The sequence below is a fragment of the Pipistrellus hanaki genome (genome assembly GCF_964339955.1).
Source record: "Pipistrellus hanaki genome assembly, chromosome: 13".
Classification (NCBI taxonomy): domain Eukaryota; kingdom Metazoa; phylum Chordata; class Mammalia; order Chiroptera; family Vespertilionidae; genus Pipistrellus; species Pipistrellus hanaki.
This window is the reverse complement of record NC_140515.1, coordinates 11,135,126-11,158,407: the sequence shown is the minus strand read 5'-3', so window position 1 is coordinate 11,158,407 and position 23,282 is coordinate 11,135,126. Positions and strand designations below refer to the sequence as shown.

At 44.2% G+C, this 23,282-nt stretch overlaps 1 protein-coding gene across 2 annotated transcripts in view; it reads right to left on the bottom strand.

The window, feature by feature from the left end:
• Positions 1 to 23,282, bottom strand: part of SUCLG2 (succinate-CoA ligase GDP-forming subunit beta) — a 208,714-nt gene that overhangs the window by 70,426 nt on the left and 115,006 nt on the right. For both annotated transcript variants that reach the window (XM_084901839.1, XM_084901838.1), the window contains exons 6-9: positions 22,947 to 23,036; positions 14,325 to 14,421; positions 6,506 to 6,667; positions 3,998 to 4,140 (exon numbers count right to left, since the gene is read on the bottom strand). In XM_084901839.1, the coding sequence (XP_084757965.1) occupies positions 3,998 to 4,140; positions 6,506 to 6,667; positions 14,325 to 14,421; positions 22,947 to 23,036 (492 nt within the window). The remainder of the gene's footprint in view (positions 1 to 3,997; positions 4,141 to 6,505; positions 6,668 to 14,324; positions 14,422 to 22,946; positions 23,037 to 23,282) is intronic.

The following is a 23,282-nucleotide window of genomic DNA, read 5'->3' as shown; positions in this document are numbered from 1 at the left end:
AGAGCCAGGCCCCGGAGGGCAACGGATCTGCTTCACTGTGGCCCAAAGAGCTGCGGTTACTATTAAGATTCCTGTCAACTGTCTCTGCGTTTTATTCATTTATGCAAAATCTTGTACATACTCCAGATGTTGTTGCAACCCATTTTCTACACCTCCTGAATTCTAAGTTTAAAAGTAGAAATAAAAGCCAAAGCATCATTTAGGAAAAAAAAAAACCTAAGGATAGCATTCCTTATAGTTTTTCCTTAAATGTGCTCAAATTCTTTACAGATTACTGCAAAACTCTACTTACCCTTCCCGTCTTACATTCTTTTCACTCTATGACTTCTGTAAGTTAAAAACGATGAAGGAAAGATAAGACCTGTTTTACCACCAGCAGAACAAACTCCATTACCTTCCTCTCATCTCCAGCCCAGCTGAAAAATACGAGAATTATAAAATATGCATAACACCCTGATGTGAATCTAATTCAGTAAGTGGGCTGTCATGAAAGACCCTTGGATACAGTCCAATGGAGGAAACTCTATTCCACATGGATCACCGACAAGTAACACCCTGCTCATCAAGGCACCTGCCCTAGGTTCCTTCGAGAATCAGCATCTGGGCTAATAGTCAAGCAAGACAAATGTAAGTTCCAGCTCGTGGCTGACCTCAGGAGTGGAATATATGTCAATCCATCATGTTTTTCTTAAATGATGATGTTTATTATTTGACCAATAGAACTAACTCATATATATAGCTAACAAGTACTTGTTAGTATCAGCTGACTTAAGTTGAACAACAACAGATATTTTGAAATTTTGACTTTCAGAGCACTCAACTAGTAGGAAAATCAATGCCTTTGAAATAATTAGGTCTGGGCTCATGGGAACCTCCTTCTGGGCAGCACGGGGCTCGGGGGAAAGAGCGGCTGCCAGGCCGGGCCAGCTTCCCTGCAGAAGCCAATCAATGCGGCGGCAGTGCTTCCCAGCCCGTTCTCTGCAGCCGGTGAAACAATGCCAGGGTTGAAAATACCATTGCATACCCCTGCTTTTTAACTGGCTTTGAAATTTCAATTTTTGGAAAATGTACTGTGCGATGAGGTCTGCATTCATTTTCCTGATATAGCATGAGAAAAATAACTCCCACACCTTTCTCCACCTAACATGACAGCTAATCTCAAACAAGCTCAAACACTGCAAGCATTGGAAAATACTCCATAAGGTAAAGTCAACATTTTTGGAGAGAGAGTTTTTTAAAAATGGCTCTGCAAGTGATTTTTCATTCCCTCCTAATATTTTTACAGAATTAAAATTCAGTGTGTGTATATATATATATATATATATATATATATATATAATCCTCACCCGATGATGTTTTCCATTGGTTTTTAGAGAGTGGATGAGAGAGGGAAAGACACAGAGAAATATCTATGTGAGAGAAACACATGGATTGGCTGTCTCCTGCATGTGCCCTGACCAGGGCCCGGACGGGGAAGAAGCCTACAACAAGGTACGTGCCCTTGACTGGAAATGGAAGCCAGGACTCTTTAGTCCACAGGCCAATGCTCTATCCACTGAGCCAAACCAGCTAGGGCGAAATACATAAATTTTTAAATGCAATGATTGTCCTGGCATATGTAATCCTTTGATGGTTCTCGGTTATTCTTTACTGAGTTTCAGCAGAATAAAAGTTCAGTATGTTGTTACAGTTGCCTGCCCTCTGGGTCCTTTGTGGTTCAGCAGCCTTAAGCGCTGTGTGTTATGTCCATACTATTCACAGATTTCAATTGGTCTAAAAATCACTGGGAAGAAAATGATTCTTCCCTTATGAAAGAATAGCAAGAAGGGCTACATGAATTAATAAATAAGTAGGCAGCCACTGATGATGTCCTGACTTAATGAAAACAAGGCGCTTATATAAACAAAAAAGTCAACCACAACCCTTCCTTCCTGGCTGGGTGACCTGACCTCAGGGACATGCCCATTCCTCAACGGCCTGGCGGAATGAGCAGCAGCAGCTGATAAAACCTTTCCACTGGCTTGTAAGTCAGAAGGAAAAGTCTTAGCAAAAGGAGGTTACCAACTACCCAAGTCATAATGAACACAGACAAGCATACTGTACTAATAATATAAGACAAAATTTTAAACATTGAAACCAAAAAGGCTATTGCCATTATATATTTTTTAAATATATTTTTATTGATTTCAGAGAGGAAGGAAGAGGGAGAGATAAAAACATTAGTGATGACAGAGAATCATAGACTGGCTGTCTCTTGCTTGATTGGATCAAGCCCACAACTCAGGCATGTGTCCTGATCAGGAATCAAACCGTGACCCACTGGTTCATAGGCTGACGCTCAACCACTGACATATACCGGCCTGGTGTCATTATATTTATGAATGAGAGGTTTCCACATTAAGTTCAGACTACATTTCTTTTTTAAAAAAATCTGGTATTGGTTTCATTTATGATTTTCTTGGTGATAGGTTCAGATTTCCTATTTTTCTCATATGTCTCAAGAACAGCAGGATATATTAGATAAGCTAACAGCATCAAAATAATGACTCTCAAAATATAAAATCAAATGGTTGTGGCATATACACTACCCCACAGAACTGTTAAAAGCATGAGATGAGCCGAAGCCGGTTTGGCTCAGCGGTAGAGCGTCGGTCTGCGGACTGAAAGGTCCCAGGTTCGATTCCGGTCAAGGGCATGTACCTTGGTTGCGGGCACATCCCCGGTAGGGGGTGTGCAAGAGGCAGCTGGTCGATGTTTCTCTCTCATCGACGTTTCTAGCTCTCTATCTCTCCCTTTCTCTCTGTTAAAAATCAATAAAATATATTTAAAAAAAAAAAAAAGCATGAGATGATACACTAATGAATTTTAGTCTTGTCCACATAATAAATATCCACCTAAACCTTGTTATCATAGACAGCTGAGTAGTTCCAATGGAGGAAGACATACTGGTATTTAGACTGATTAAACGTTAACTGAGCATCTACTGTGTACCTGGGTGTGACAGCTACATTCTAGTTAAGACAAGCTGCACAGAAAGCAATATCATTTGCTATTAAGAGCATATATTATAAACTGTAACACATGCAACTGTCAGAGATGAAAAATAGAAAACATGCAGAAGACAATGAGGTCATTATTTTCAAGTAATGTTCTATATAACAAAAGCCGAATATGGTAAGTATCTGGTCATCCAGTTATCCATTCAAACAATAAAAGTGTAATATGCTAATGATATGCTAAGGCCACTCAACTGCTCGCTAGGACATGCACTGATCACCAGGTGGCAGACACTCCGACCAGTAGGTTAGCTTGCTGCTGGGGTCTGGCCAATCAGGAATGAGTGAGATGGCCTGACACACCCTGGAGTCCTACTGTGATCCCTCCCCAGCTGGCCAACCTCCTACATCCCTCCCTGGCCCTGCTCATGCACAGGTGGGGTCCCTCGGCCTGATCTGCGCCTTCTCGCAATCTGGGACCCCTTCAGGGGATGTCAGAGAGCTGGTTTCAGCCTGATCCTGAAGGCCAAGCTGAGGGACCCCACTGGTGCAAGAATCCATGCATTGGGCTTCTAATATAATATAATCCTATCCTTTCATTCTGTCTCCAAGCACATGATTCTACATCAGCATCTTATGAAAGAAATCCAACACCCAGTCTTCAACACCCAGTCTTCTTTAAGTCATAGAAGTACAGAGCTAATTGCTTCTTTGTAAATTACCCAAACGATGTTTCACGCCAGCCCACATTTCACTGTTCAGGGCACTACACCCATTTTATTTCCTGCCACCTCCCAGAGCTCTTAAAGCACAGCCTCTGAAATAAGATCCTGGGGCACTTATAAGACTTTCACCCCAAGAGAGTTAAACACCGTGTATGTCAATGGCGTGTAAGACAGGGTTTGCATCTGGGCTGCATGCTAACCCCTTGCAGCAGGAACAAGGCTGCTCTTGATGGTGAGAAACCAGAACGTTATGCAACCTCCACCCAAGAGCGTTACCTTAGGATCAGCTGTGAGCAATTTGAAGGCTTGATAGACTTGAGATTCCTGTACGCCTCCTCCAAGATCCAAGAAGTTGGCTGGCTTCCCACCATTCAGGAAAATGATATCACAAGTAGCCATGGCGAGGCCAGCACCATTCACTGTGCAATGCAAGCAGCACACAAGACAAGATCAGTTTAGTAAAACGAAACGGCACAGAAATGTTTCCCCTCCACACAGTTACAAGAGAGAACCCTATCATGACGGGCCAACTTCTGTCTTTGAAATTCTACCCAACTGCATAAGTTCATAGGTTTTTAGGATAAGGAATCAGAAGATGTGCACACAAAGAACAACCAAAAAAGGCCTGGGGGTGGGGAGATGGATCTATCAGGAAGTTATGTCAATCCGGAAAAGGAAAGGAGGGAAGAGGTGAAGTCAGTTATCAATTTAGGCTAGTTAGTAATAGAGGCGGGAGTTTTAGGTTCTGGAAAGTGTATTTCAAGAAATTGGAAAAGAGAAAAAAGCTGTGAAAAGTAAGTAGGGCCTATGAATTACGTTTTGTTATGTTTTTTTATTTTGTTAATCCTCACTCAAGGATATTTTTTCCATTGATTTTTAGAGAGAGAGGAAGGGAAGGAGGGGAGAGAAGAAAGAGAGGAAGAGAAAGAGCAATGTGAGAAAGACACATTGATTCGTTTCCTCCCATAAGCACCCTACAGGGGCCAGAGATTGAACCTGCAACCCAGGTACGTGCCCGTGGCCTGGAGTGGAAGCCGAGACCCTTCTATCCTTGGGCCAACACTCTATCCTCTGAGCTACACAGCCAGGATCATATTCTTTTTAAATCCTTTAAGAGTAAAGAATGGAATTCTTCTAGTTTTGTTAGCTGAGAATACGGTCCCTGGAATGTGGCACCCTCTTGGGTTGAACCACGGCCTTCAGCTGCAAGAGGGCTCCCCACATTTTCCTACAGAGTGCAACCAAGCATGAGTATACGTTACCTGAGGAAGCCAGAAGACAAATGAGCCCCTGTTCCTTTTTCAAAATAATATAACAAATGTTCTCCAGCAACCTGACCATTCAAATTGGAGCCAAGATGTGCTAGCATCTTCGCAGCTTTTCTTTAAAAACCAAGTAATGAGTTTTAACACAGAAATTCTTATTTTCCAGAATTAAGTTTTATTGATCAATGTACTTCTGTTGTTCCTTATGCTTAATTGTACGAAGTTATTTTCCTCAGGTTAGAAAGTAAAAAAAAATAAAAATAAAAAAATAATAAAAATCTCCTGAACTCAGCAGAAACTCTCAAGATAAAGTACCCTTCACTTTTTCCTGACCCTTGAATTCCCCAGACAACTGAACTGTGACTAATTTAATTAATTATGGGTCAACTAAAATAAAAATGGTTTATCTAGGATCTGAAAGTAATTTGAAATGTGCTAGGCTAACTTTGTCAAACCACGCACACGCTTACAGAGGCTACAAAGGACCTGCTGAATTTGTTCTCCCCCGCATTTCCTCTCTCTCCCTCCTAAATGCCTACAACACTGAGCTCATTAGCTGACCAAGAGCAGGAGGGTGGGGAGGATGTACCTGAGAGTTATTGCTCCAATCAAAGGAAGACTCTGGGTGCCGGTTGTAACTGGATGTCATTTTCATTGTATTGAACAGCAAACTGCTGGATGAGGCCTATCTAGTTCTGAATATAATGATGCTGTTGGTTTAATGAGCTATAAATCTTCTTTATTCAAATTTCATTAAGATTAAGAACTCAGTTTCCAGTGTAATAAATCGGTCCCACCATAACACAGAAGTCTATAAATCTCAGTACTATAAGCTGTGGACAATGACAAAAGTTATGCTGCCTCTATAGACCCTTTCTTATTTCAATTGAATAAGCCATTTTCACAAATTTAGATAATTATGATAAAATCAATTGTTTTATTACCAAAGTGGTATAATGAATTAAACAATTTATCATTTATTTATCACAGAAGTTGAAACTTGAGCATAATGAGTCAAGTATATATTCTCTTCTACTTCCTCTGTGCAAGTAGTTTAACTTGAACCCAAATTTCAGAATAGTTCCTACAAATTAGCCAGAGCAGCAAAGGCTTAGTAAAAAGCGAAGTTTAACTTTGAAACAGGGCTTCTCCCGGGGGAGGGGAGGGTATCCCGCCCTTCCGAAGACATTCCGCCGTGTTTGGAGATACTTTGGTGGTGACAAGTGGAGGTGCTAGTGGCCAGGAACTGCTGAACCCCTTGCAATGTGCAGGCCAGCCCACAGCCAGCGAGGAATTCCCCGCCTGAAATGTCGCAGGTGCCAGAGACGAAGCCCTACTTTACACCAGGGACCATCGACCAAAATCTACTTTGGGAAGAAAACGAATTGTCTCCTAAGATTCTTGGGTAGAAAAATCTCTTATGGTTACTTGCTGTTAGGAAATAAAATGTCAGAAATCAGGAGTTCCTAAATTCTGCAAAAACCCACAAGGCATCCTTCTGCCAGAACCGAGTGCTCACCAAAGCAGGCGATGTTCCCGTCCAGTCCTATGTATTTGAGGTCGTATTTAGCAGCTTCGTTTTCAATGGGCTCGTTTTCTGATCCGTCATCCATGGCGAATATCTCCTTTTGTCGGAATTCTGCGTTGTCATCAAAGTTTATCTTGGCATCAAAACAGACAACTAGAAAAAGGAACACACGATGTCTCTTTAGGATCTACATATTACATTCTCAAGGTTGGTTAGCACAGGGAAAAACAAACAAACAAACAAACAAACAAAAAACCACTGTTGCCCTATCTCATGGTACAGACGGAACCAACTACTGCAGCTTCCTGCCCCGAATTTAAACTTCAGAGCTACCAAGACAAATGGTTCCTGTTCCAAGGACTTACTTCTAACAAAGAGCACAGGCATTTGTGTCTGCTGGTCTCTGTTCAATCAAATAGCAATGTAAGTTGCTATCACCACTAAAAGCTAAGCCTGCCAGCTACGTGTAGCTTTGATGGGCTGTTCATGCTATAGCTATGTTTTTAGTAATTAATCACTAATTGCCACCTTTTCCTCTTATGCAAAGACACCAGACAATAACCCCTAATCCTGCTGTGGTCCTTTGTCCTTCTTCTAAGGATGCAAAGCGAGATTTTTATTTAACCTGTATCCTCACCAATATTTCTGAGAGGTGTAGTGAAAAGAACACTGGGTCAGAATCAATAGTTTTTGTTTTTTTTTTTTTATAATCCTTAACTAACTGTAGCCTTGATTTAAAAATAATAATAATAACTACTTCCTCTCTGGGCCTCATTTTCTTATTTAGAAAACGGAAATATTCCTTAGACAGCTGAAACACTCACTTGGGGCCGGCTAACGTGCGTTCCATCAACCACCACCCTGATGTGTGCAGGACATGACTCTCTGGATTCCAGTTGTAAAGCACTGAGAGACCCAGCTGGTCAGACGTAAAGAAGGCTGACAGGCGCCATCGGCAGCGCCGTCTCTGCCCCCGGTGCCGGTTAGGCTCTTAGCGCTCTCAGTGGACACAGTGACTCTCCCTCAGGGCGAGGATGGACTGAGCGCATTCCTTGATTGACAGGAGATCCTCTGTACGTACAGTCAGCGGGGAGCACGGTGGGGTGGGGTGGGGTGGTGCACTGGCTTCCGGGGCCTGATGTCTTTACTTGCAGCCTTTAGGGTGGAAATTAGCTGTCTGTGATGCCATTCCATCATCACCCTCCTCTAGTGTACTTGGAATATGGATGGGCAGAGGACTCCGAGCAGGTGCTATTCTTCTCCAGCATGGCAGACCTAACTCTTAAAGGGGAAACAACCACCCTGGCATATTTCAATCAAAAGCAATGACTCTAGTCTGTGAATCCCACTTGCTTTCTCTGGTAAGAAAACACTTTCTTTCCAGATGTTACACTGTGACATCTGGGGTTAAGGAGCCCAGGAGGCGGTTTCCCCAGAGGCTCAACAAGCCTGTGCAGATCTGGCATCTGAACATCGAAGAACACTCGGCATAAGTAAAAGTCAAAACCACACGTTACTTAGAATAGCCCCGACTGAGAAGAGAGTCCTGTGTGGAAGTTAATGTCTGCTGGAGCCTGTGGTCTTGCCACAAAACGTCCCACCACATTTCCCACAGGCTGTGAGCACATGGGGCCAAGGAGCACTCCCTGTCCCACACACTGGAATCTTAGTGGTGGAACCCTGCAACTAATTACAAGGAATTGGCCGGTGCTCTCCGCTTGCTACAATGGCATTTTCTCGGCAGCTAATGACTGGTGCAATAATCAATAGGAAAGCAACTTCATTCTTGGCTTACCACCGGGTTTATAAATACATTTTAATTAATTTATTAGTAACTGTAGCTCCTCCATTACTCATTGGCAAGACTACTTGTAATTGACACCTTTGAAATGAATGGGCAAAGGCGACCAAATTGACTTCCTAAGTGGAGAGTTTCACATAAAAGAATTCTTGGTCAAGATCAATAAACTAGTAAATCATCGTAAGTCCCGGCTGCTCTTGGCCCCGCACAAGACAGCACTCACAGGCACCGCGAGGAACGTGATTGAGGGATATGGATGGGCGTGCGGAAGGCGGCCCGCCGAGTGTCTGAGCTCAGGCTTGGGATGCTTGCCCTGTGCTCTGATGCAGCACCAAGTTCGGAAATGTGCTCACTCTTTGGGGCCACCCTGGGGGACCTTTAGAGCTTTGCCAGGAATTGAAGGTGATGACTGGGATAAAAAGGATCTCTAGAGAGAGAAACAAAGATGTATGTGCTCCAGCATCAAAGGCACCGTCTGTGTGAATCTTGCTCTGGCCCAGCCTAGCCGGGCCGCCGATCACCTTAGGCCCAGAGGCCTGGCTTACAAACGGGGAGCAGAGGCTCCAGCTGCACTGGGAGGAGAGGGGCAGGCGAGGCACTCGGCCACACACACAGCGGGCCCTCGGCCCCTGTCCTCTCCCTGTGCAGAGCTTTCCCACCCCTGGAGGGTCCCGCGGCCCAGCCCTGAGGGTTCTCCTCTCTTCCTCTCACTCCACATGACCGTACTTTGTCCACTCCCTTACAGTGCCAGCCTTTGTCTAGAATAAGTATAAGCTGATGCTCAGGAGTTCACATGAATACAGTTTGCCAGTGGTTTTTAGTACGATGCCACCCTCACGGTTCAAGGCTGTGTCTGAGGGAGCCCTGCGCCTCTCACTCCCGGCCTCCCAGAAAGACGCGGGCTTTGTGGGTGGCACTCTGTTTTAGATGACCTTTCTTCACTATGAAGCCTTTTCCCACAGGAAGGGTTTTAATGGTGGGCATTGCATGAAGGCTTTGTACCTGACAGAGAAGTTCTTTTTCTCTTAAAGGACGAGGATGAAAGAGTTGCCTCTCTCGAGCCTCAAATCACACACCACCTGTGCAGATGGCTACAGAGGCTACAGATCGGTACATCCAAGTCAGGAGGCCAGTGTGCCCCTCAGGGCAGCTTACGCCAGTTTCTGTAAACGGGGTTTTACTGGACCCACAGCCACATCAGTTCACCCACGTCTCCCTGCTGCCGCTGTCCTGAGAGCCCTGCAACGGAGATGGCAGCCAGCCCTTCGCAGGGGCAGGTGGGCTGTCCCTGCCAACCACGGCAGTCTCCTCACATCGGTCCCCTGCTCCGACACTGACACCGTGGCCCCAGCTAGCACGTCCATTGTGGTGAAGGGGAAACTTAGAAAAGTGCGTCCTGCTGGCTTGAAAATAAAGAAACAAACAAAATAGCCCTTGCAGCTGGCACACAAGTAGATTAATCCCTGATTATTGATTGACTCTTGGATGCTTATTCCCCCTGTAAGACCTTTCCAGGTACACGTTAGGCCTGAAGTGTTCAAAACAGATTGATGTCCATGTCAACCGCAGGGCAATAAAATAAACTTGCTTGCTCAAACCTTAGCTTTTTCATTTAATATAACAACAAGCTATGGTAAAACGTACTTTGGGAGGAGCTCAGCTTGGCTAAGACATTAAGACTTTCAATGTCACAATAATAAAACCACAATTCCTTAGAAAATTCAACTTGAACAAAGGCCATCCTGTGTACAAAGTGGGTGAAAAACACACCTATTAATATTTATGAAACAATTTTCGCCATCAAGAGCACATTGTTACATGCCTGATAGATTATACAAATGAGTTTCCTTCTGAACTGCTATGAAGGGGAACCGCTCTTGGTCACAGGGTTTTGTTCAGCCGTGGGTGTTAAGGTTCTGCGAGCTGCTAATTCCACCACCTCCGTGAACAAAGGACTGGCCGTTAGCCGCCTCTGACCCTGGAGGTGCAGCAGAAGAATGTGCCATGGAATCAAACAAGAGAAAAGGACCTTTTGGAGGGGAAACTCACACATAAAGGCAACACAACAGCAGGAAGTAAGACTGTCATCATTAGTTTGAAAAGTAATCTGTCTTCGAGCGAGGCACTGCGCTGGATCTGTGATGAGTAACCGTGAGGTGCTATGGAAATGGGCCCTTACAGGCTGCCAGTTTCCAACTGGCCCCTCTTTCCAGTAAATACTGATGTTCCAAGAGTTGTATATTTTTTAGAACTTTTTATTTCATTTGCTGTGGAAAGAGAAAATAGACATGAGGAGGGAGGGGAGGGGGTGAGGATAGGTAGAACTAAAAATGTTCTTGAAAATAGAAGTCTGGTGTATAAAGACAGAAACAGAAACACCCACCGACAACATGGGCACTTGCTAACACAGAGCACCGGGGTTGTTATTTAGGGAAATTAACTTGAAGCAAGAAAGAGAGTTGATGTTCCCGTTAACTTTAAGCCAGCCTTATTCTCATGTCCTCTGGCCAGACAGTCACTGTCTACACTGGATTTCATTCTTCTAATTTGGTGAATGGATGTGCTCCAGCTGACGAAAACGCCCTAGGCCGGTATTCTTCCTGTGGGGACGGTGACTTGTTGGGCGGGATCCTTTCTGTTGGGAGGTGTGCTGAGCATTACAGGATGTGCAGCGACATCTCTGGCCTCCACTCACTGCACCCCAGTTAGTGACAAACAAAAATGAATGTCAACGAGACTCACTGCAGTGATCAAATAAAATCACACGCTGTACACCTGAAACTAATATACTAGTGCTGTTATGTCAATTACATCTCAATTTAAAAAGTATTTAGACATTGCCAAAGGTCCCCTAGGGGACAAATGGCCACCTTCCCCATTGAGAAACAGTACAGACACCAAAGAAAGGTGCCTGTGTGCAAGCAGATCTGGCTGAAAGTGGGAACAAATGAAATTAGAGGCAAAATCTCAGTGGCTTCCAAATGAAATAAATGAAAGTATGGATAAGTAGATAAATAATAATAACGCAAATTCATTCACAGTTGAATGAATTAATCCTGGCACTGCAATCAGATAAGCAAGGAAAACAGTTAAGTTCCTTCTCTCTAACAAATAGTTTACTTTCATTTCAATATGTTAAGTCATTCTGGTCCCTTTTTCCATCAAGAAACTGCCTTTCTCCTATACCATGTGCAAGGTTATGTGTTCTGCTATTACTGATCTAAATGAAAAAATTAAATATTAAGATTATCAATATTGCTCAGATATAAATGATTGCTTTTACAGCCCCTAAATAAAGGACTGCTTTAGGGGCCTGGGACAGTGATGAAGATCAATTTGTACATTTGGTCATTAATCACCGTTTGCTAATTGGGTTTAATTTGACTACTGCTCATTAGGGTTATAAACCAACTCACTCATTTAATTGTGATTAAATCCAGTAGCTGGACGTTTATGGTACAATGAACAAATAGCTAAAGATAATTTTGCTCTTAAAATAGCACATGAGACTTACGTTTCAATGAACTCTACACACAAAATTTACGTTATGATGAGCCCTTCAAACAAGCTCAATAATGTTTCTTTCTCTTAATAATGGAAAAGAAACCTTCGGATGTCACACAGTTTTATAATGCCCCCTAGGAAAGGGTTCTCACAGCCCGTCCCTGCCAGAACCGGCTGTGACAGACCTCTTCCCAAAGGCTTGAATTTCCATTTTTTAAAATATGAAGTAACCAGGTTTCGTGTGCATACCAGTTTGAAAAGCAATATATGACATTTAAGAGCTTATATTGAACTTCCTTCTCTTTCATTTTGTGGACTAATTATCAGCCACTGAGTACAGCGTGAATTTTGACTGATAGTCCCAAACTGGGACTACTTCGCGATCTGTCAGATGAAAGCAACTTAATAGTTTAAGAGGGAAAAAGAAAAAAAAGGCAAGTCTATAAGTCCGTATGGCATATCAAAATCCACAGACACACTGTACTGAGACATGGGTTCGAATCCCAGTATTAATTACTCATGGGGAAGTCACATGACTTTTTCAACCCTCCATAAAATAGGAAAACATTTCTGACTTTGCAGGGTTGCTGCAAGTAATACAAAAATAATATAAGTAAAAGTTTATCATAGTGCTTGACATAAAATTTCAAAAGAGTTTTTCCTCCTTCCGGTACTGTCTTTAGTCAGGGGTGGGGAACTTTTTTTCCCCCAAAGGCCATTTGAATATTTGTAACATCAAATATTGGATATTTGTGGGCCATACAAAATTAGCCTGCTCTATTTTGTCAAACATTTAATTAACTCACCCCCATGCCTTGGCAGGACCAGACCAAATGACTGTATGGTCCATGGGCTGGACATTCGCCACCCCTGGACTATATGATGTACTAATGACTTCACAGTCAGATGAAATGTAAAAATTATTTATGAATAAGGAAGTTTGTTTATAAATGACCTAGCACAGATTTTTATATGGTGGTCATTTGTGAAAACTATGAAATACATTCTTTTCAGTGACTTCCTAAACATGAACTTTTTGCCTATCTTAATTTGAAATGTTAAAAAAAAAAAAAAAATAGAAAAAAGATGAAGATGTTTCTCTGCCCTTCCTGAACTGCTGCTGTGCCTGAGAAGAGGAATGAATGTTATGAGTGTCGGGAACTGGCATGATTTGTGTCTGACAGCGGCGACTTACCAAACACAAGTTACCCTTTTGGATTAGAAAAGAAGACAGGGAAAAACAACCACGAGCCCAGCCTAGATCTGCAATCAGGACATGGCAGAACCCAGGTCCCTCTGCAAAGTAAGAGCCACTGAGCACCCTTCCCAAACACCATCGGCTCAGGGGCATGGATAGCACCTTGCAGGGCGCGAGGTGGGGGATGGCAAGGTTCTAGGCCTTCTGGGGAGCTTCTGCCCAGTGACCTCATGACCTCCCCTCTGGCCTAGGGCCCAGAGCAAACGCAAACAAGTCAGGTCTCTGACATTCGGCCATCCCCTTGACATAATTTAAGGGGTACAGGAAAGAGGGAGATGGGAAGGGGTATTCACTTTGTCTCCTTTGACCTTGTGTTCAGAGAGAGTAAAACCTGCAGCAGACAGCTCTGAATTAAAGCATGAAAACACACACACACACACACACACACACACACACACACACACACACGTCCATCTTGGTCTACAACTTGGTTGTATTTGAACATAACAGATCACCTCATTTACCTTCCCAGTGGCAAAGACCAATTTACGGACTGTCCACGGCATTCTCAGCAGCACACATGACACTGGGGGTGAAAGGTACTAAAAAGACCAGGTTCATGGAAGTCACTTTCTGGTGTCACCATGCCATCCACCTACTCACTAACCATCCCTGACCCTAAGCACACACAGACATGAGCTCTGGCGAGGGACTCAGTAAGAACTTGTTGGACAAAGTGCAGGGGTGGGGGTGCGGAGATGTAACAGTTGCTTATACTCCACAAGTACCTGATGGATAAGAAAAACCATCCCCACAAAAACGCCTCCTTCTCCCACTGGAAGCAGAAGCTCAAAATCAAGTCGGGGAAAAGCTGGATGGCGAGGCACCAGGATGGCACCATGATGGTGCAAACCCAGCGGGCACACAGGTGACTCTATGCAGACTGAGGTCAACTGCTAAGCTTCCAGCGGGTCCTAAAGCGGGTACGTGTTTTACACCCAGTGCAGTGGCTCCTGTTTCCACCATTTCCTGGCCACCGTGACGGGCCTCAGAAGCAAGGACTGCTGGCGGATGGCTGTTTCTAGATAAAACAAAGGGCAGCCTCCTCTGAGGCGTGGCACTTGGCTGCCAACAAACTCGAGGGCTGAAATGTGCAGCTGCATCATGGGAGCATTCGAAACGACAGCAGAAATCAAATCACCGGGAAAAATTAATGCAAAGCTGCCGCGGCAGTCCTTTGTAGAATTAAATTTACTGTCGGCGGGAATAATTACATTCATTTGTTTTCTCTTATTTATTTATTTTACCTTGTCCTTCCGGAGTCTCACCAAAGGGGTTCACTTCCACCTGCGTGGCATCAATCTTCAGGAAGAGGTTGTACAGCTTCTTAATTTCATCGGCGGCCTAAATGTGATCAAGTGAAAAGAAATTACTCGAAGCAGGAGAAGAATGCTTATTCTGCTGGACTAATGACACCTGAAACATGACATGCTCTGTCTTTATTTCCAGTTGGGTTTTCTGAAGGGGAAAACAGAAAAGCATAGTATTTTCATCTCTGCTGCTATTCATTAGAAGAAATTGCTCACGTTCCTCCAGACACCAGAAAAGCCCATTATCAAGACAACAACATGTTTCCAGTCTGGCCTAAAACGCCGGTAATCTCTCTGAAATTACCACGCTCCTATTAGCCCAGCTATGCTACAGTGTGATCTGCAATTGTTAATACAAACAAGCTCCATTTAAGTGAAAGGTAAACATGACTTTGAGAGCTTATAAGAACTAGGTTTTCCTAATTATGCTGGAATTAGAGAGTTATTATATTCCTCAATTCAAATTTATAATCTGGAACAATTGCTGAGAGTCTAAGGCAAACTCCTGCAAGAAAGGAAGATGGAGCCAGAGCCATCGTGAGTGAGCAGCGCCATTCAGCTGCAAACAGCGCGCCCACGGGCAGGCCAGAGAGCAGAAGTCCCATTTCCCAGTGGTGGCGCCGACTTCAGGCCCCGCACTCTGTCTGAGTCCACCCCCTCATTCATGCTTCTCAACCAGGATGTCTGCACCGCTGAGTCTCAGCACCCTGGCACCAGTGCCCGGGGACCACAGGAATGGGCATACTACCTGGAGAGCTCACGCCTGCGCGTGCACAGCCTGGGGACACCTCACAGCAAGGCTAGAACCACATGAGTGGCAGCCACCAGTCCCTCTGGGCTTGGGCTCATTCCTGGCCGTGGCGTCCACTTTGCTGCAGTTTTGCTGGTGGTCCCAGCCCTGCGTCATTTGTCCTCAGAAACACAGGTGGCTTCCCCCCTCTCCTCTGTACATCGGGGGAGATGGCTCTAGCAGGATGAGTGTCCAAGGCTCTTGAGCTCAGCCCAGCAATGGGAGGCAGCAGTGGGAGCCAGGAGGTGGGGGGGGGAGGGGGGGAACAAAGCTGGGGTATCTCTTCCCCTCTCTCTGCCCTGGGCAGCATCTCCTGCTCTGACCTCAGCTCCCACCATACCGGCCCACAGCCACCTGACCTGTGGGTGCCATGCTGGATTCTATGCACATGCCAACAGGCACATTCCTTCCTCTTTGTTTTTACGGGAGGAAAAAAAAATTGGGGTCTATACCTTCTGTCTTTAATAGATTTTAAAGAGCCGTCATCAGCAACACAAACAGAGCGATCTTATTCTCTGAAATGGCTGCATAATGCTCATTGTGTGGATGTATCATAACTCCTTTAACGTGGCTCCTTACTAATGGCTCCTTGGCTTCCAATAGTTGACATTCCTCCAAATGCCTCCTCACCTGTATTTGCATGTACATCATAAGGGTGATTAAACACCTGTAGGGAAACTTGTTGGAATTGGAACAAAGAGGAATGTGGGCATTTTAATAATAAAAGACTATCATAAGTTGTTTTTGGTAAGAGCTGCCACTAATTCCCCTCCCACAAACTGGCTCCTCAGAGTGTCCTAACCACAGCCACCAGCTCCCAGGAGTGCCCAGTGTGCCATGGGCAAAGTGTCTCCCACACGCAGCTTTAACTGGAATGTCTCTTATTAAGGAGGGAATGTGGTATTGTGCTATGAGCTTAGGAGACATTCGTATTTCCTTTTCTGTGAATTCTGCCCATTTTTTCTGTTGAAATTTTACTCTTTTTCTTATTACTTTACATGAAGGTGTTTTTACATGAAAGAAATTACCTCATTATCTCATATCAATTGCAAGTACTTTTCTCCTTTATCTTTTGTCCGTATTGTTGTCACTTCTGCCACATGGAAAGTTGATAGCGATGCCACTCTTTTCTTTTATAGTGTCCGGCTTTGTGTCAATGTACAATGGCTGGTCCCGCTTCGAGTGTTGAGACAATCCTCCATTATTTTTTCAAAGGGTCTTTAAAATTTCATTTATTTAGTGTTTATTTTTTTTAAAGTCCAAACTTTAGATTTTATTTGAGTGAGCTGGTAAGCAACACACTCTTGACTGTGTTTTGTACTTTTATGGTTTTTCTAAGCCATCGGCGAGTCCCGGAGATGCTTGCTGCCTGTCTGGACCCCGCAGCAGGCCCTGCACGGGCACAGCCTCCACCCGGCGGCGCTCAGCAGGCACCGCGTAAGCAGTGGTTTACAATGAAGATAAAGGACATGAGAGAAAGGACTGCTGGTGCATAAACATATAAGATCTTATCTCAGCTGCTTTAAAGCCTTCCCTTTTTAAAAACACACACACCATAAAATTCATGGGCTCAGCCATTTGTGGGTATACAGTTCCATATTATCAAGGATATTTACATTTTTGTGCAACCAAGCTCCAGAACATTCCATCCAGCAAAACTGAAAGTCCATACCTGATGCGTAGTAATTGCCCATTCTCCCCACTCCCTGCCTGAGAACCACCAATCACCTTCCGTCACTAGGACTTCACTATCCATACGCACACGTAAATAGAATTGTACCAATTTGTCTTTTTGTGACTGGCTAATTTCTTTTGTGTTCGTTGTTTTTATTTTATCGTATTGTGGGGAATTGTCTAATTAAATTTCATAGGTTTCAGGTGTACAAGTGTCCATAAAGCATCATCTGAACATTGTGCTGTGTTCACCACCCCATGTCAAGTCTCCTCCCATCACCACTTATCCCCGCTTTGCCCTCTTCTACCTCTCCCACCCTATCCCTCTGGTGACCGCATGCTGTTGTCTGTGTCTATGGGGTTTCTCTTTGCTTCATCCTTCACCTTTTCACCAGCCCCCAATGCCAGGCTGATGTTCTCAAGGCCCAGCCGTGCTCAGCACGTCATGATCTGCTTTTTCAAGGCTGACCCACCTTCCACTGCATACACGCACATCATACTTTATTTATCCACTCGTGTACCAAGGGGCACCTGGGTCACTGCAAAGCTCCCTAAGCCTATAACCCGAGGTTGGAAGCAGCCTGGATTTTCTGCACTTAATGCCACTGCAATTATACATTTACAGAGCATTTATGGGGGCGGGGGTCCTCCACTCTGTAATTGTATATTCTTGTACAAATTTCATATTCTTGAAATAAAACATGTTTTGAGCAGGGAGGAAGCATGATGAAATTGTTGTAAGATCGACAGGCAGCATCAGCTGGGCTTGGAGACACGCCTTATTCTGAGGCAATGCTAACTGACTACAAGGTTGGGCAGGTAGTCGGTGTGACCAGGTTAAAACAGGAAATGCAGGACTGTGGCAAGTTGAGGTTAGCTCCCCTGCTTTGTGAATGTGCTCAGATTTAAAGAAACAAACACGAGTCAGAGAAACCATTCTGCCGGGGACTGTCCCATCAGCCAGGTTGGAAATGTGACGGTGGAATTTGGGTCATCACACACTATGCAGGGAAGGTGTTTTCTTTCCCTTGGCCACCAATTAATGTTATTTTAAGGTTGCTGGTTACAACCTGAAAGTTAAGGTTGCAACAAACAATTAGAAAGTTAAAATGGTTAAATTCAAATATCCTTGAGGACATATGCTTCATACCATGGCGATTTATACGTGTCTTCAAAAATGTTTTGACAGGTTTAAAAAAAAGTAACTACCTTTCTTGCCTTCCAGAAAGGAATATCATGGTCCCTAAAGCTAGTGGAGCACAAACCACTTCGGGGGTTCGTATGGGTTTTCACGTGGCCACTGGGTCATTTCCTCCGCTTCAATCCCAGAGGCAGGAGGTGACGATTCATGGCGGCAGTGCTTCAGAAACTAGTAGGACAGATGATAACTAAGACCCAGGTGAGGGACTTGTGGATTTGGGTCCTGTTCTGCTTTCCATGGCTTAGTCTTTTCAACCCATTCTTGCTGAAGTGGATTTCCACCAGAACACTTACATGGGGGATATGATGCAAGGTGATACTTATTTTTATTAGAACTTATATCAGCTTTTAAAGACATCAGGCTTGAGTCACAGGACAGACATAACTAAATTTATAGATAATCGTTTTATATGCTGTTCACCCATGAGTTGAGGTGCCTCCTCCAAACGCCTACACCACCTCCTAGGTGAAACTTAAGAAACTTTCAGTCTTACTGAATCTGCAGGGTCTCTAAGATTACCATTTCTTTATCAAAGGACCAGAAACTGATCGTCATTTAAAGTGTTTTCCCTCCTCGGGTGCGGCCTCCACGGCCCACTGAGCCTGAGGGTGGTGGGACTCACCCTCTCTGTGCCCAGGCCCCTGGGGGGGGCAGCACCCGCTCAGTGCTCCCTCCACTTTTGCTGAGCAAGTGAGGATACAAAGTTTTTCTTGTAGTCAGCAATGAAATAAGAAATAATGTGAATTAAAAATGTAATTAAGAAAGATGACAATTAGCTACTAATGACCCCTGAGAACTTGCATGTTCATCTTCCTTTCACTGTAACTCACTTAAAACCTAAGTTGTTTGGGGCATTGGGAAAACAAGATTCAGACCTTTAACAGCCATAAATAACCTAATTTTCTCTTATAACGCCTTTGGGGAGGAACACAGTGTCTTAAGAAGTACACAACACTATCATTGCCTTCTTTAGAACTCTATTATGTTCTCCTCCTGAGCTTTGAAATTATGTGGCCAGCAGATTTGGCCCCTCCAGATCTGTCCTCTGCCCTCACAGCCACCTGCTGCTGGCCCCGAAGCATCTCTTCACAGGAGCATCCCAGACGTGCTACATCACTGATCCACATATATGACAGCTGCTTCTTGGGCACTTCATACATGCACTTCATACATCTGCAAAGTACATTTCTAGCCATACAGCAGCGAGAAATCGGAAGTCCTGTGTACAGTTTAGGGCCCAGCAAAGGCGATTGTACATGGCTAATGGCACCACAGAGCAGCCAAGGGGAATGGGCACAGAACCAGGGCACTGAGCTCGCAGCACTTACTGAGGGCAGGCAGCTGGAACACAGCGGCTATGTGAGCGGGGCTCCAGTGAGCCTGCCACACAAGGAGCCACTCAATTAATAAATAATACAACTATGCTTCATTCCCAAGAGAGAAAACCAACAGCTGTAGCCCTTACCCAAGAGCCAGCCAGCATAGCCCTTTCACCACCTTGGCGTCTTGCCAGCCTCAAAATAACAATTAGCTCCTCTAACTGTTCACTGAATTCTGACAGCACCTTCTCCTGAGGTTTAGACACAGACGACCCTGTCCCCTTTGGCCGCCTGAATATTTGTTTTCCAAGGCAACCTTTCTTCCCATCTTTAAATAAATGCTCTCCTCTCTTTAACTTTTTAAAAATTTCATTCAATTTACTTGGGTGACATTGGTTACTAAAACTATATAGATTTCAGATGTACAATTTTATAATACATATCTGTATATTGTATTGTGTGTTCATCACCCAAAGTCAAGACTCCTTCCTTCACCTTTTACCTCTCCTTTATCCTCCTCTACCTTCTCCCATTCCTCTCTTCCCCCCACCCCCTTCCTCTATGGCAGTGTTTCCCAAACTTTTGACATATGTGTACCCCTTCTATAATTTTCGTAACTCTGAGTACCCCTCGTACTCATGAGAACGTAGAATTAGGCGCAGCTAAGCACGGTGCAGTGCATATCCCCACCAAACTCCAGTGCAACGCATACCCCCACCAAACTCTTCCCGTACCCCTGGGGGTACGCGTGCCACACTTTGGGAAACACTGCTCTATGGTAATCACCATAATGTTGTCTGTGAACATTATGGGGGCGGGGGTCCTCCGCTATAGTAATTGTATATTCTTGTACAAATTGCACATTCTTTAAATATAAACATGTTTTGAACAGGGAGGAAGCATGATGAAATCGTGTGGCAAGAACGACAGGGAGCACCAGCTGGGCTTGGAGACATGCCTTATTCCTAAAGCTCTGGGTGGTGAGGTTAGGGTGTCAAGGCAGAGTGGCAGGTGGGTGGGTGAGGCACACGTGGGTGAGTGGGGCCACGTGATTTTGCGCACCAGGTCACTAGCTAGAAATAATACTGGAATGTACATATTTTCCATTGAATCAATATCTCAGGTTTCTTCAGATATATTCCCATAAATCACTGGGTCTTATGGCAGTTCCATTTTTATTTTTTTGGAAGACCATACTGTCTTCCACAGTGGCTGCACGAGTCTGCATTCCCACCAAGAGGGCATCCTCACCAATACATTTGTTGGGCTCCTCTTGTTTGTGACTCTCAGGGCCCCCTGAACTTGTAAATCTATTTCTTTCACCAGGTAGGGGAAGTTTCCTGTCATTATTTCTTCAAATAGGTTTTCAATAACTTGTTCTCTCTCTTCTCCTTCTGGCACCCCCATAATGCAAATGTTGGTACCCTTGAAATTATCCCAGAGGCTCCTTACAATATCTTCTTATTTTTATATTCTTTTTTCTTTTGGCTCTTCTGATTGGGTGTTTTTTTCCCCCCTCATATTCCAAATCCTTGATTTGATACTTGGAATCTTCTACTCTACTGGTGAATCTCTGTAAATTATTCTTTATTTCAATTAGTGTATGATTAATTTCTGCTGGTCCTTTTTCATATCTTTGAAATTCTCACTAAATCCCTTGAAGCTCTCATTAAGATACTTGAGCATCCTTATAAACATTGTTTTGAACTCTGTTATTTAACAGTTTGCTTGCTTGCATTTCATTTAGTTCTTTTTTCTGGCGATTTCTTCTGTTCTTTCATTTGTGACATGTTTCTTTGTCTCTGCATTTTCGTTGCATCCCCGTGTGTTTCTATGTATTAGGTAGAGCTGCTATGTCTCCTGGAATTGGAAGAGTAACTTTATATAATAGGTGTCCTGTAAGGCCCAGTGGCTCAGTCTCCCTAGTCATCTGAGCTGGGCATTCTAGGTGGACCTGTGTGGGCTCTGTGCACAGTCTTGTAGTTGAGCCTTGATTGCTGTTGGCGTCACTGGGAGGAGTTGACCTCATGCTAACTGGCTGTTAGGACGAGCTGAAACTATAGTGGAGGAGCTGCTGTGCAGAAAACAAGCCTATGGAACAGGACTTGCTTCAATGGGGCTTTGGTGCTCACTGAGTCAGCCCCTTGAGTGTGTCACTTGTGCACGTGTAGAGTTGTAATCTGGTAGGGTCTGAAGCTGTCCACCATTACACTAGCTCTGAGGTCTCTCAGGAGGTGCAAAGTCAGTCATTGCCTGGGGCCATTTGATAGGAGCTACAGAGCAATCTGCAGATGGCTGCATTTTATGTTGGGCTTGGAAATATCCAGGTAAGGCCAAGCTGTGAAGCAAGGCAGGCTGCTGCTAGTCCCAGGTCTTGGGCCTCTTATAGGTATGAAGCACAGTGATGCTCGCAATGTTTGTGAGATTTTAGAAAAGTCTGAAGCCTGAAGTAGGACAGGCCATTCACATGGAAAAGCAGCTGCAAACAGCTTGGGTGGGGCTGCAAATTGGATGGGGCAGTGTCTCAGGGAATCTACAGGGCAGAGGTAGCTATGAGTCATGCTGATAGAAACTCAGATATGGCTGTCAGTCAGCTCAGCGATGGAGGAGGTCTCAGCATAGGAACAATGACACCTATGAGCACCTTTGTCTGGGAGAAACAATCCCGGAATTCTTGTTCAGATGCCAAACAATCCAGCTCCTCCCTATATGTCCCTGAATTCTCCTAAACCGTTGCTCTAGTGCTGGAGCTCAGAGCATGTGAGGTTGTGTGCCAGCCCTTTAAAAGGAACTGCCTGGGTCTGCAGCAGCCTCTGTGTCATTCATTCAGCCACAATCCCTGTTGGTTTCTGCAGTCCAAAGTTAAAGGAACTTCTCTTTCCAGTTATGAAACCCTAGCCCAGGGGTCTGATATGGGCCTGGGACCCCTTGTTCCTCAGGAAGCCTCCACAGCCAAGATATCACTCCAGATTAGAATAACACAACACGTGGGTGTCAGACCAGCCTGTTCCATGCCTCTGCCCCTTCTACCAGACTCAATGTGCTTTCCTCTTTAATTCTCTAGTTGTAGGACTCCCATTCAGGCAGATTTCAGGTGGTTGTGAATGATGTCTTGGAACATACACATACTTAAAAGTTTTATTCTGCTTCACTCTCTATGATTTGCTGTATTGTCACTATTAAATATCCAGAAATAGAATCAATCAAAAGAAAAAGTAAAGATAAGAAAAAAGTGCAATACCATGGGGTTTTTTGTTTGTTTGTTTGTTTGTTGTTTTTTTTAAGGAATACTACCCAACTAAATGAAAGAAAATTTTCTGTGATTATCCTGGAGCCCTAGAGAGAAAACAGACATGAACATATACACAAACATACACACACACACACACACACACACACACACACACCATAAACAACCTCTTTTGGAACACCAGAGAAATATTTTCTTCATCATAAACAACTGCATGGAAAAATACAGTAACCTATCTTGTTTCTCAGTAATTGAAGACAAATAAGCAAGTTCTCCAATGTTTTCTGAAACAAGTCAGACACAATGACCTCCAATCACTCAGTACCTGGTTTTTCAAGTGCCCATGGAAGCCCAAATTTTCTGCCATCCTCTGAGCTTGGCTGTCCTTTATCCCTTCCATAATGTCAATCTGCTCCTGGTGAAAGATGAATAAAATAAACAAAATTCAGACAGTCAAGTGAGAAGACAACCTCAAAGGACCAGAGCTTCGCATTTATTTGCAAATGAGAGATGAAAGCGAGGCACCTTCCCAGAGATCTCTGAGTGGGGCCCCTGCAGCTGCCTATGTGGCAGGTTTTAATTGGCAGACCATCTATAAAACAGCCTTTCCAGAAACTGTGCTTCTTCAGGGGGCATGCTGACAAGACAATCGGGTGCCAGT